Source organism: Ceratina calcarata, unplaced genomic scaffold, assembly GCF_001652005.2.
Source record: "Ceratina calcarata isolate Rehan_Ccalc_2016 unplaced genomic scaffold, ASM165200v1 scaffold2.2, whole genome shotgun sequence".
NCBI lineage: Eukaryota > Metazoa > Arthropoda > Insecta > Hymenoptera > Apidae > Ceratina > Ceratina calcarata.
This window is the reverse complement of record NW_017141592.1, coordinates 125,999-139,964: the sequence shown is the minus strand read 5'-3', so window position 1 is coordinate 139,964 and position 13,966 is coordinate 125,999. Positions and strand designations below refer to the sequence as shown.

At 34.2% G+C, this 13,966-nt stretch overlaps 4 protein-coding genes across 11 annotated transcripts in view; 2 read left to right on the top strand and 2 right to left on the bottom strand.

The window, feature by feature from the left end:
• LOC108622028 (DNA-binding protein D-ETS-6) overlaps positions 1 to 1,100 on the bottom strand; it is an 8,879-nt gene extending 7,779 nt beyond the window's left edge. For both annotated transcript variants that reach the window (XM_018019658.2, XM_026811175.1), the window contains exons 1-2: positions 534 to 1,100; positions 152 to 394 (exon numbers count right to left, since the gene is read on the bottom strand). In XM_018019658.2, coding sequence (XP_017875147.2) covers positions 152 to 394; positions 534 to 582 — 292 coding nt within the window. In that variant the 5' untranslated portion in view covers positions 583 to 1,100. The remainder of the gene's footprint in view (positions 1 to 151; positions 395 to 533) is intronic.
• Positions 1,101 to 4,274: 3,174 nt separating this feature from the next.
• On the top strand, positions 4,275 to 9,619 carry Gat-1B (GABA neurotransmitter transporter-1B). Of its 4 annotated transcripts, XM_018019671.2 has the most exons (15): positions 4,275 to 4,435; positions 6,197 to 6,286; positions 6,544 to 6,840; positions 6,919 to 7,138; positions 7,208 to 7,309; positions 7,389 to 7,557; positions 7,641 to 7,773; positions 7,832 to 7,966; positions 8,058 to 8,161; positions 8,232 to 8,356; positions 8,444 to 8,556; positions 8,618 to 8,749; positions 8,832 to 9,035; positions 9,109 to 9,276; positions 9,359 to 9,619. In XM_018019671.2, exons 3-15 carry the CDS (start codon positions 6,607 to 6,609, stop codon positions 9,458 to 9,460), a joined length of 1,941 nt encoding a protein of 646 aa, XP_017875160.1. In that variant the 5' UTR covers positions 4,275 to 4,435; positions 6,197 to 6,286; positions 6,544 to 6,606; the 3' UTR covers positions 9,461 to 9,619. The 4 variants fall into 4 exon arrangements, with proteins under 4 accessions (XP_017875160.1, XP_017875161.1, XP_017875158.1 ...); XM_018019672.2 differs by lacking the exon at positions 6,197 to 6,286 and having other exon boundaries at positions 6,601 to 6,840; XM_018019669.2 differs by lacking the exon at positions 6,197 to 6,286.
• A 107-nt stretch (positions 9,620 to 9,726) lies between these two features.
• Positions 9,727 to 11,068, bottom strand: LOC108622036 (male-enhanced antigen 1). Of its 4 annotated transcripts, none has more exons than XM_018019677.2 (5): positions 10,790 to 11,068; positions 10,641 to 10,697; positions 10,360 to 10,553; positions 10,180 to 10,254; positions 9,727 to 10,106 (listed from the first exon to the last, which is right to left on the bottom strand). In XM_018019677.2, exons 3-5 carry the CDS (start codon positions 10,534 to 10,536, stop codon positions 9,891 to 9,893), a joined length of 468 nt encoding a protein of 155 aa, XP_017875166.1. In that variant the 5' UTR covers positions 10,537 to 10,553; positions 10,641 to 10,697; positions 10,790 to 11,068; the 3' UTR covers positions 9,727 to 9,890. The 4 variants fall into 4 exon arrangements, with proteins under 4 accessions (XP_017875166.1, XP_026666983.1, XP_017875167.1 ...); XM_026811182.1 differs by having other exon boundaries at positions 10,641 to 10,694; XM_018019678.2 differs by lacking the exon at positions 10,641 to 10,697 and having other exon boundaries at positions 10,856 to 11,068.
• A 306-nt stretch (positions 11,069 to 11,374) lies between these two features.
• Positions 11,375 to 13,966, top strand: part of RnrL (Ribonucleoside diphosphate reductase large subunit) — a 3,835-nt gene continuing 1,243 nt past the window's right edge. Inside the window, exons 1-7 of the mRNA XM_018019656.2 lie at positions 11,375 to 11,825; positions 11,932 to 12,020; positions 12,316 to 12,493; positions 12,588 to 12,951; positions 13,023 to 13,327; positions 13,409 to 13,571; positions 13,641 to 13,965. Coding sequence (XP_017875145.1) covers positions 11,789 to 11,825; positions 11,932 to 12,020; positions 12,316 to 12,493; positions 12,588 to 12,951; positions 13,023 to 13,327; positions 13,409 to 13,571; positions 13,641 to 13,965 — 1,461 coding nt within the window. The 5' untranslated portion in view covers positions 11,375 to 11,788. The remainder of the gene's footprint in view (positions 11,826 to 11,931; positions 12,021 to 12,315; positions 12,494 to 12,587; positions 12,952 to 13,022; positions 13,328 to 13,408; positions 13,572 to 13,640; position 13,966) is intronic.

Here is a 13,966-nt window from a genome sequence, read left to right as displayed (position 1 = left end):
AAAATAAGAAGTACTATTCTCTATAACTAACAAGTAAAATAAATTAAATCTTTAAGTCGTATATTAAAATACTTATTCAATTTTGAAATGTGTATGAATATTTATAGGCGTCGCTGTATGTATTAGATAGCATTAATGTATAAGTACTTACCATCGATTTCTTCCTCTTGCAACAAACTTGATGTTTGTATACCGGTTGCCTGGAATCGTAGATAGCCAAGATGACGCGCTAAAATTTTGCCACCAGGTATATCCTGCCAGTAGTCTGACGACAGATTCAATAATTCTTTGCCGGTCGATGGAAAGATCACACTTGATATTGGTTCTATGGAAAATGTTCGGCTGCACCAAGAAATCCATGATTTGATATGATTTGAATTCCATTCTGATGGATCTGAGTAAATAACAATTCTCTTCATAACAGTCACTAATATGTATACATACATATTTGAAAATGTATTTAATGCAATTTTATAATTCATAATGTAGGTAGCAAAAGGAATTAAAAAATCATCTTTCAAGAATATATTTACCAGATGGGACCATCACTTGTTCCGAATCCATATCATGTCCATCAATCATATCTTTTTTTAAATTATTCGATCGATTTCCACGTTCACATTGATTTTAGATTGAAAACGTTAACTCCACACGTTATATTTTCCTTTGATTTCACGCATTTTCTCCTATTCACTATTTACTTGTCAATGATAACAAAAACTAATTTCACATACAAACTGAATCTGGAAGACGCACGATCCTCGTTCCACGGACGGTTTTCTTGTTCACGAATAAGACTGGATATTCACAAGTGATTGATGATATATTGATATTTCTAATGAAATCTAAATTAATAGTATTTGACACTACGTTGATAGATGAATACACGAAATAATGAGTAAATTTGATTATACAAGTTGCACATGCAGAAATCCGAAGTTTTTTTTCAAATAGCAATACGATACATAATATAATGTATGATGAAGATTTATCTTCTTACACAAACTTGCAAATAGTCCTTAGGTATTACTTCTAATATTCCATTTTTATTATTTTATATTCTCAAATTATTTTCTTTAGATTTAGATTTAATCGTTCCAAAATGCTCTTACGTAACGAAATAATGTAACGTCATACTGTTCCTTTACGATCGGTGTGACTCGCGCGTACCGGTTGATTCATGCATTTCTCTGAAATGAGCCACCTGCGTCACCGGGTCTCGCCGATTTCCCCATCCTTGCTGACCACGTGTCGTGACATTCTCAAACGAGAAACCGGGTAAAATAGGTTGTCTTCCGATCAACGTTATCTTTCTTGAATAGCCTTCCCCAAAACATGCAGCTGATAATTTGAATCAAAAGTGCCTTGTTACACCAGTTTATAAAAGTTTTGAAATCGGAAATTCATTCCTTAGCAATAAAGTGCAACACGTATACAGTGAGAAGAATTATGTGTAACACTACAAAGATACTACAAATATTATTCTAATTTCTATTCACATCACAATTTGTACTCACTGGTTTAAGATTGCATATAAAATTATAAACAAAACGACAGAAATTGTGATGCGAACAAAAATTTGGACATTTACTATAACACTTAATGTAATAGTCGTAACGTCTTGAAATGTGTACATACTCTCTTTACGCGTTCCCTATCAATAAAGATCGGTCAAAGCAAATTTGTTTTTTTGCTATAAATTAGTACTTGCAGCATGTAGACGATGTAGGATCGGCGATTTTGCAGGCTGTATCGTCACGTTTCAAAGAAACACTGTTAGTGAATGGAGCTGATGTTGGAGGTCCGATTGGCGGAGTACGGATTCCCAGAATCGAAGAGACCGGTCGGTTTCGGGGCGTACATCGCCAACCGCTGAATCATACTCAATCGGCCATCTTTACCTATTTTTTCTTCTCCTTTTTATCCTTATTTCAGGGATCCGATGAGCCAGTCTGATCGTATACGGTATAACTTCGCACAAGCTGACTATAGCATCTTCTTTCGATTATAATGGAGTTGAGGTTTGCCATTCTATTTGCACTGGTAATTGTTGAACACATATGTTCAATTACACAGTGTAACAAAAAAGTTTTCATTTTTTGCAATATCGACTGTGTGATTCTTATACAGTTCCTCATACCAAAAACAAATCCAGAAACAGAATTGCTATATCGCGTATCGTTTCTGGATAATAGCGGTTTTTGTACAAATGCATAATTTTAAATGTCTGTAGAATCTAATATTATGTAGCAAATTCCTGCTGGGTAAAAAATTTTCATATAAATACAATGATGGTACGTATAAAATATTTATGCCAGCTCATTTTCAAACTTCAATAATTATTTTCATCTATTAAGAAGTAGGAAAACATGAAGTGGTTTTACATGGATATAATAAGTAATGCAAATGTGTATTGTGGGAAGTCTCCTGTATTCCCCAGTAATAATTTGACAAGTAATCGTCCAGTAAACAACCATTTTTTACTAACCAATAGTAAGAAATTGGCTAGTTTTTACACTATTTTTTGGATCAAATGGTAGAAAATTTTTTCGCGAAAAACTGGTCGCAAAAAAGAACAGTTCCTGGGCAGTGATAGTTGGCCGTATTAAAAACTTTTTATAGATATAATCATATACTCAATACCCCTATTGCGCGTATCCTCTACTTCAATCTTTATTCGCGTCATTACTAATTTTCCTAGAAGAGATGATATATGTTCATCGCAGATCAACATTGCATGTTGTACATATATCTGTTATGTGTATATATCTTTAGAGTTCATCTTTTATTATCTTGAATCATCAGAATTATATTCCAAGCTCTGAATCAAAATTAAAAACTATGCAGCTTATCATTTTTATACAATTAATTGCATAACTTTAGAACTATGAATCTTATGAGCAAAATAAAGTAACTTTCATTATGTTTGATTCGAACATCTCCTAACAATTATTATTATCAGTACCGAAGATATACATATTTCTGAGGAGCAACAACGTTATGGGACCTCACGTGAGTGAAAAGCTCAGTAATTCTTTTATCCTCCAAAATGTATTGTAGCCTGAGTAATTCGTCTGACCGTAAGATATTATCCGTGTAGATTTATTAAGATTTTACGAATACGTTGCACGTATTATAAAACAAACTGAGTTCGAAATATTCTTACGGTACTTACATATGTTTAACATGAATAATCAAATTTAAAGTAACCCGGGGTATGTCATAGATGGCATCATTTGTGGTCCATCAAAAAGGCTACACTACCTCCTCCCCCTCGTCTTTTATCACAATCCCCTCATCGACAAGTCTACTTCATGTACCGTCCTTCGCATGGACCTGAATGACAGTACAGGAGACCGCGACTAAAGATGGAAGAGGCAAGCAGGCTCCGATCCGCTATTAAGCTATTTGATGGATCCATTGGTGAAGTATGCTACAGTTGGTTAAGAAGTATGCATACTACCGGCAGCCAGCCGACCGAGATTTTAGTCGCTTGAAAAGCAGGAAGGACGTGAAATTTACTGTGTGAAGTACAGGAAAAGGCATGTAAATTCTGGGTGTCTCAGTGGGACTTGGTGGTTTCTGCGAAATGAATAGCCAAGAGTACCGGGTCAGATCCCCTGCTGTTTTATAAATAACTACCTGTTAGCGCAAGCGACTGTATCGAATGTTTCAAAAAATGACATCTCCATTCTTGCGAGAGCTTTCACACTCAATCCCGACAACTTATTTAGATCTACGAAAAGCATGTTTCAAATTTTGATTTATCGGAGACAATACAAAATCGTGCCCCTTACTTTTTTATTCAAGATTTCGATGAATAGCAATTTTTATAAATCTTTTGTTGCATATCGTATAATAAACTAAGCGTTCTAATGCCTCAAAAAATACTAAATTGTCCAATATCAAAAATGGTACTCAGTTTTGAAATGGATACGAATACTAATGGGAGTATGTATGCATGTATGTTCATACAAACGTTTTATAAGAATCGTCCAAATTTTTTGCGAGTATAAATATATTTTACATCCCTATATGTATTACGAAGTCAAGATCAAGTGTAGTGCAATAAATTTTAAATTTACTCTTGAAAGAAGGGAGTATGCAATTCGTGGCCATCGGTATGGTCAATCGATTATTAGCCAACTCAGGGTTCTCTCTCACCATTCACATAGAGCACCTAAATATAGAGTGACACTGTGGCACTAATTTGTTGAATGAAACGATAGGTGTGTTGGTGCTTGGGGGACTGAACCAGTCATTGTGGGGTAGATCTGTACGGCACAGTAGAAATCTCAGTACTCACCGTTGCGTTGGTGCGCGCGATTTGTGAACGACGCGGGCCGATACACGACAGAATAATTCTAAATCTTTTCCATCCGCAACACGGTTCAAGGCTATATCGGTTCAGTGAAAGTATCGTTTAGTTTTGCACGTACGTACATCCTATCAAATCTATTATACATCGAAAAAAAATAACGTTTTCTCCAGAACGTTGCCGTTGCTAAATTGTCTATACTACTTACTGTCAGTAGTGTTACCTATGTCTGTACAGGATGTCCCAGAACAGATGAACGGAGGAAGTTGTGAAAAAGGGTGAAATTCTGTGTCCGAAGTTCCTCTTACATTCTTTTCATCCGATCATTATTAATAAATTTATTAACGAAAAAATGTTATCAATGTCTTGTCGCACATAATTGTCGTGCAGTACCGTCCACTGATGCTAGATCCCATTCTTGCGTTGACGCTGAAATTTTCTTTTATCCGATCAAATCAAGTAGCTTATTTATTATTTATTTGATAGACTAGTTGACAAATCATAATTTTTAAAAACGTAAAATGTTAAAAAGTAGAAGGCGTAGCAGAGAGTACCTCGCGCTAGTGCACGGTATTACGCGGCAGTTGTGCGCAACACGTCAGTGATGTACTTTTTTCTTTAATAAGTTTGTTAAAAATGGATAAAGAAATGGAAAAGGAAGTTTCGACTCAAAAGTTAAGCCCACCCTAGAGGAAAGTTGTTCATTCTAATTGTACGATGTCTATAAAACTACTTATCATGATCTTCGTAATAAACCATTTCTGAAATGATTCTTTTCTATCTTCAGATGTTTATTATATCCGATTCTGTCGAGAACATCATAGCGACTGATAAAAGATCATGTACTTCTTATTAATTGTTAATAATTAAATGCAAGACTGCTTAGTTCGTCCAAATTTTACTTCTTTAACATTTTTCTTTTTAATTTTCATTAATGCACACTTTCTAAATATAAACTTTCGACACAGACAAAAGAACGCACGTGTTCATTTCTTGTATTTTTTAAAGGAGAATACGTAAGCGATATCAAATTTTAATTTTTATTTTCAATGGTAAAGTGTCTTCATTTTATATATTTACATATTCAATATAAGATTTTGTTAACAATCGGTATTATGTTTGTTTTATTTATTTCGATAACATCAAAAGTTACATTATATTTATTATATCTTTATATTATCACAATCGTTGAAGATGATACTAACATTGAGTGAAAATGTCCTAAAGATTAATTTATCTTCGTTGGTTCAAGTCAGTCACTATACAATTGAGCTTATTACGCAATTGAAGTATAGAAGTTGCAAATTGTTTTATATCGAGGGTGGTATCATTAAAAGGACATTGCACCCATGTTTCGTTAAATGATCATCGTTACGAAAGTTTGTTTACACTTAAAAAATTACACGATTATTAGATTCCATTATTATAATTTACCAAGTGCGGATTACGCACTTATTGAAGTTGGAATGAGCGAATCGCGAATAAATTCCAACTCCTACTTGGTAAGTTGGAAATTTAAGGCGGGACGATTTCATTGTGTCGGGTCTGCCGATCGTGGTTCGTTGTTCCATGTGATGAACTTCGATGACATCGTTTCTTTCACCGATAGTTAATCTAAAATAGGACAAGGTTGCCCGATGGGAACAACGTTTGACAAGCGTGATTCCCGGAAGTGGCTCGTTGTCCGTCATCCATCATCATCAAGACCCTTATACAGAAGTGTCTCACGTAACGACGATGACCGCTGAATATTCAAAGTTCTCCAGAAATGATCGAGTTATCTTTCACTTATCGCTTATTATGCGGTATTATTTAAAGTCAATGATGATTTAAACGGAATAAAAAACGTACATAAATTATGAAGAAAACGTATTTCAGAACGAAGGCCAAGTTTTTAAGCCAAACATTAGCCGCTTATACATACAAGATGAGAAGACAGAAATTCACAAATATTCGTACACGGATTACGTATGTAATCAGTTTTTTAAAGCTGTTTCAAGTGGAATTTTTAATTTTCATGTATCAGATATAAACAGTTTAGGTTTTACACTTAAGTTTTCCGATCGCTCAAAGGAATGTGTACTTATTGTATGATGTATCTGATAACAATTATGACATTTTTTCGAGTTTTCATAACTGTTTCGGATAGAACCGATACAATAATATGGAACAGATATTTTCGGAACCTTTTCAATCCCTAGTGAGAACTCATTTCTTGTTTGCAGATCGAAGTAAGATTTGATAGAATGAGGTGAATTCGATCGACTTCTTCTTTCCATTAGAAAATAATGCCTTCGAGCGGATCTTCTAAAGTGCCCAAGGTAGACAGGTCCACAAGTCCTCTGCCGCACAAGCCTGTAAATCCTGTTCAAGAACTAAAAGCTTTGTTTGCCGAACCACCGTCGAACGTTTCATACGATGCTAAAGAGCCAGACTTCCGCTTTGAGGCGATTCAGTGCCTACAAACCACCGTATTCAAGGAACCTAAAGCACTGCCAGATCGGGGGACATGGAGCAGTAAGGTGATTTGAATTATTACATTAGGTACCTATTACACTATAATAGAAGATTAACATTTAATTTGATTATCCTGTCTCAAGATTGAGTTCATCCTCTCCGTAATAGGACTGGCTATAGGATTAGGAAATTTGTGGCGATTCCCTTATCTCTGTTACAAAAATGGCGGTGGTGCTTTTATGGTGCCTTACTTTATCGCTCTCGCACTAGCCGGAGTACCCATGTTCCTTATGGAATTATCTTTAGGACAGATGATGACCATAGGTGGATTAGGTGTTTTTAAGATAGCTCCGCTTTTCAAAGGTGTATACAATATTCAGAATCGGTTTAATGAAGAGTATTTGTTGTACTATCTTTAAATGTTTTACATAGGCATTGGGTATGCTACTTGTGTCATATCCTGTTGGACGAACGTATACTATATCATTATTCTGGCATGGGCACTTTTTTATTTTTTGGTTTCCTTAAGATTTGGTACGAAATATGATAATATTAATCTTCTTCTTGTCACCTGAATGATCAATTGTTGTTAGCTTGATATATTTAAATGCAGACGTACCATGGAGAACCTGCGGTAACTCTTGGAATACGCGTTACTGTCTTACACCTACAGAACGTTTGGAAGCATTGTGTTGGCCCGAAAATAACGATACGATATGTTCTACTTCGATCGGTAATTTGAGTCACAGTTTATTGAACGATCCAGTGAAAGAATTTTGGGAGTAAGTTTGTATTCTCCATGAAATTTTCGACATTTTTCATTTTGTAATCAAAATTACATGCATATTGTTTTGGCTTCAAAAAGGAGGCGCACTCTTCACATTTCTCACGGTATAGAAGACGTTGGTTCAATAAGATGGGAATTAGCGGGTACATTGGCTATCGTATGGATTATGTGTTATTTCTGTATTTGGAAAGGTGTGAAATGGACTGGAAAGGTAAGTTCCAATTGCATAAATGAACTTGGTTTATTATTGACTCTTAATTCTTCTACAGGTTGTTTATTTTACATCGTTATTTCCATACGCGTTACTTGCGATCTTACTAGTACGAGGATTGACGCTTCCAGGAGCAATGGAAGGATTAAAATATTATGCAACACCGAATTTATCGAAACTCAGTGATCCCGAGGTATTAAAGTATACATAGATATTTCCTATTGGTCTATGATGTAATGCTTCGTTATATGTATCTGGATATTTTAACAAGTTCCCATTTATAGGTGTGGATAGATGCTGTCACCCAAATATTTTTTTCTTATGCACTGGGTTTAGGTGCATTGGTTGCGCTTGGAAGTTACAATAAATTCAATAATAACGTTTATAAGTAAATGGAAAAGTCATTTTTTATTTAAGTGCAACGTGTACGTAATGAAATTTATCAATCTTTATTTCAGAGACGCACTTATCGTGTGTACAGTAAATTCTTGTACAAGCATGCTCAGCGGCGTCGTTATATTTTCTGTAGTTGGTTTTATGGCTCACGAACAACAAAAACCTGTGGCGGACGTAGCAGCTTCTGGTAATTATGATATTTAACATAAGACATAAGAATGATATTTATCGACTTTTTTTGCAATATTTTATTATTACAAAATATTTTATGTAGGTCCGGGTTTAGCTTTCTTGGTTTATCCTTCCGCAGTTCTGGAATTGCCAGGATCATCTATTTGGGCTTGTTTATTCTTTTTCATGCTTATTCTTATTGGTTTAGATAGCCAGGTAAGTAAAGATAGTCCAACAAGGCGGAAATAATGATCGAACAATTATTATTGTTTCACAGTTTTGCACGGTCGAAGGTTTTATAACAGCCGCGGTAGATGAATGGCCGCGTTTACTCAGAAAACGAAAAGAAATATTTATAGCAATCGTGTGTTTCATCTCATATCTGATCGGCCTTACTTGTGTTACTGAAGTAAGTTGTTGAACAAACATAATATTAATTTTTATTAACGTAATAGAGGTGAATTGTAGAAACATTCTCTGATTATTTTTAGGGAGGAATGTATGTATTCCAGTTGTTAGACTCGTATGCTATAAGCGGATTTTGTCTTCTGTTTTTAATATTTTTTGAGTGCATTTCTGTCTCATGGGCGTACGGTGTAAATCGTTTCTATGATGGACTTCGCGACATGATCGGTTATTATCCATGTTGTTGGTGGAAAATATGTTGGACATTTACTACTCCTGCCATTTGTATAGTAAGTTAAAAGTCTATAGCATAAGCAGTCCATAGTTGAAACGTTATGTGATTAACATAAATCTTGAAATTAGGGTGTTTTTTCTTTTAACATAATTAAATTCGTGCCCGTAAAATATCTCGCGTATGAGTATCCATGGTGGAGTCATATGTTGGGATGTTTCTTTGGTCTTTCCTCAATGTTGTGTATTCCAGGATATATGATTTATATTTGGGTTGTCACACCCGGAACTACCTCCGAGGTATGTTGTATGGCTTCAAAGTGTATTGGGAAATTTTACATTCGCCAGTTTGGCTAGATTTAGTAAGAGATTCTTTTTTCAGAAATTCCGAAAGTTAATAAAAATAGAAGATGATGTTGCTACTTTGCGGATGAAATTAAATCCAACAAAAGCTGCCGCTATCAGCGCAGATCTCGAACTATAACAGCGTTATTGTTCGTTGGGCTAAATAAAAATACAAACGATGCTTGTGTGTTCTTTACAAATGTATGACTGAGCAGAAGCGCGAGTTCATATGTTGAATATCATATCGCATACTCATGTAATCATTTATCACAAGAAATAAACATCTAGTACATGTATACACTAAAGCATTTTGTTAATAATAAGATACAAAGTCTGTCTTAGAAAAAAAGCAAATGCACATCAAAATACAATTAAGAAAAAATATCTTCGTTTATTAGAATTTACTATTGTATACATATATATTCAATTCTCTTACTTAAAATTTTGCATTTTTCAATGGACTATTCAAATGTATAACTTAAAATACAAAAATAATAGAATTATATGCCTAAGGTATATCAAATTATATACATAATTCCATGTGAAAGAATCAATTAAAATACTTTAAATCATTTTTCTCTATTTTGTATTTCTTTAATTCGACCAATAAGTTGCTCTTTCCATTGTTCTTCCGATATAGTGTTAGCCCACTCTGGAATTGCTGTAACCGGTAAAGTGAATGTTGCCATCATAGATTTCACTTGATCAATCTTGTCTGCATCCATATCTATGTTTGACCTATTATGAGACGATGACCAAACTTCTATAGTTTCTGACAGAGAATTCTGTAAAAAAAACGAAATATTATTAAAATGTGAATAGAATAACTCTTCATCTTGAGCACTAAAGGATATGTACTTGCTGCGATTCCAATGATGAAGCCCTTAATACCTGGCTAGGTTCGCCAGTATTAGACCAGGCCCATTCGACATCCTAATTATCAATAAAACATATAAGTATTTACTATGAATACATAAAACATTAAGTATATCGAACTGCAGTTGCTTACGCATGCATTACCATAATAAGCATACATACCTCATCTTCATATAATATTGGATCACTATCTGCAGGAACTTGTGACAAAGGCAAATATCCTGCTATTCCTATATCATCATCTTCGCTATCTGATTCATTTGTCCCTCTAGCATCAAAAGGTAAATTCGGTACACTTAACGTTTCTTCAACAGGTTCTTGTGTAGGATCAGGAGACATTGTGCACCACTCTTTACCTAGAGTTACAAATAACAGATAAATACAAAAATTTACCTTTATATTCAAATCACACATGGTATCATTCATAAATAAAAGTTCACAACCTCACTTTCGCGTACATATTTCACGTCGAACGATTCATATAAAAATTGATAGAACTACTTCCATGCAAAACAAGAGAAAGAAAAATTATGTAATTAGATGTCTTATTACAATATTTTCAAATTAAATTGAAAAAAGTGTACATATTTACAGATCGATGTTAATGTAGAGTTTGACAGTTCACAGCTGATTTCGGAGACCACGAGCGACTGCGCACCTGTTTCTTGCTCACGCCCTGGATTTCGTGTTTCCCATTACAAGTGCTGCATCAAGCAGCCTGAAGAATTCAATACTGGAAATCACTGGAACGATTACTGGCTGGCTGGTAATCATGACAGGAATGTTACTTGTTCATTGTTAAGGATGTATTGGCTATACAGTCAATCCCAAAAGTTTATGTACTTTAAAAAAACGCATTTCCTTTAATTAAAAAGAAATCAGCCGTCGGAAGAATAATGCTAATAATAAATAGCTACGTGCTAAAAGGTATAGAAGGAAATATCCAATTAAGTATTGACGCTAACGAAAAATTCTTTTTTCAAAATTGCGAGAAATGCTTCAAATAAAAGTTGTTTTCCTTCTAACTTTGATATTTAACGAGTTACGTATGATTATTTGGCATTTTATTGATGTTGACCACGCTATAGGCGGAAAAATCCGCAAATCTTACATCAGGACCTTTAGTTTCACTTTTCTTCACCGCATGCGCTGCGATCGAAATTCTGCAAATCTTACTTCACTGCTCCTCCCTCGGTGGTAGTATACAGGGTGTCCCAGAATCCTGCAGAATCCTTTGGGCCTTTGGGAGTGTAAAAGAGAATGAAATTGTGACTCAAAAATTCTTTTTTCACTTTTTCCTCCATGTTATTAACAAAGTTATTAACGAAGAAATGGACCAATGGTGAGTGATTCAAACTCAACGACCGAAGATTGAAGTTCTTACGTGTCACGTGATTCGTTCTCGAATAACTTTATTATTAGGTGTTTAAATTCGAGCCGGATTGGTTACACAGTGTTACATGTCGAAGTGTCACTTCCGTTTCGCGCCAAATACCGGTAACGGCACAAAGTAAGAAAACAGTGTTAAGTTCAGAAGAGGAGAATTGTATGGTAAAAGCGAATTTAATACAAATCTCATATTAATACAAAAATGGTCGGAAAAGGAAAAATGTATGTGATAAAGCGTGGTATGTAATCAGTTTTATTATTCTACTATTATCTTAAATTAAATATATTCCACCCCAAGTGCATAATTTTCCCAATAAACATTAAATTATTTCTTGTGATTATCAGATGGGCGCAAAGAAGATGTACACTTTGATAAAATAACATCCAGAATACAAAAATTATGTTACAACTTAGATATGGATTATGTAGATCCAGTAAGTTTGTATATTTATTCGTAAATTACATATTATTGCACAAGGATTGCTTATATTTGTATTTTATTAGTAACGTTTATATTTTGCTATATAAAATACTGGTTCTTATTTATTGCTATACCTCATAAAAACATAAGTATACATATTACAAATATCTTTGATAATGTTACACAATGAGAACCAGTTTTTCCACATCCATTTAATGATAGATATGTAGCTGTTATAGGATTTCATTATCAGAACTGATGCTTTGACATTATTATATGTTTTCATTGATATTTCTTTGTTTCTATAGCCTGCAATTACTTTCCGTGTCATTAATGGTTTATATTCGGGTGTTACCACAGTTGAATTAGATAATCTTGCAGCTGAAACTGCAGCTACTATGACTACAAAGCACCCAGATTATGCTGTATTAGCTGCAAGAATTGCAGTCTCTAATCTTCATAAAGAAACAAAAAAGAGTTTCAGTGGTATGACAATACTTATCCATACTGAATTAATATTTCTACATTTTTGAGTAATTGAATATGTTATTTTATTAATCATACTCTATTTCATTTCTAGACGTTATACATGATTTATATAATGTTGAGGAACAATACACAGGCAAACCAAGACCAGTCATTAGCGAGGAATATTACAATATCATACAAAAGAACGCAAATAAATTAAATTCTGCAATAATTTATGATAGAGATTTCAGTTATAATTATTTTGGTTTCAAAACTCTTGAGAGAAGTTATCTATTAAAAATAAAGGGAAAAGTTGTCGAAAGGCCTCAACATATGTTAATGAGAGTTGCAGTTGCCATCCACCGTGAAGACATTGATAAAGTCATAGAAACTTATAACTTTTTATCAGAACGTTACTTTACACATGCATCCCCAACACTTTTCTCTGCATGCACTATGCAACAGCAAATGTCTAGGTATATTTTCCAAATTTAAAACAAGATCACCTTGTTCTTTAATATAACAATTGCAATCTGCTCCTTTTCAGTTGTTTTCTGTTAACAATGAGTGAGGATAGTATTCAAGGGATTTATGATACATTAAAAAGATGTGCACTCATTAGTAAATCAGCTGGTGGTATTGGACTCAATGTACATTGTATAAGAGCTAGGGGTACACCAATAGCTAGCACGTTTGGTGTATCGAATGGTTTGGTTCCTATGATTCGAGTATATAACAATACAGCTCGATATGTTGATCAAGGAGGAAATAAGAGACCAGGAGCATTTGCTTTGTATTTAGAACCATGGCATGCAGATATTTTCGAATTCTTAGATCTTAAAAAGAATACTGGTAAATTAATTATATATTATTGCTCGGGATCTCTGTAATTGTGTATATCTGCTCGTGTGTATCTCCGGCTCTATCTAACAGGCAAGGAGGAACATAGGGCAAGAGAGTTATTCTACGGGTTATGGGTGCCTGATCTATTTATGAAACGAGTTTTTGAAAATGGTGTATGGAGTTTAATGTGTCCACATGAATCTCCTGGGTTACATGATGTTTGGGGTGAAGAATTTGAAACGCTGTATACTAGGTATATTACGTGATTATATTAAATAATGAAATATGTAAACATTTCTTAAGTACGGAAATGTGTTATTAGATACGAAAATGAGAAAAGATACAAACGCCAAATTCAAGCCAGGGACTTATGGACAGCTATACTTGTTGCCCAAGTTGAAACAGGAACTCCTTTTATGCTTTATAAGGATCATTGCAACCGTAAATCGAATCATCAAAATATAGGAACAATTAAATGCAGTAATTTGTGTACGGAAATTGTACAATATTCTAGTCCGGATGAAGTTGCCGTATGCAATTTGGCTTCAATTGCTGTCAATATGTTTGTAAACTCTATCAATCGTACTTTCGATTTTCAAAAACTTCGAAAAGTGACGAAGATTGTTACACATAATTTGGATAAAATTA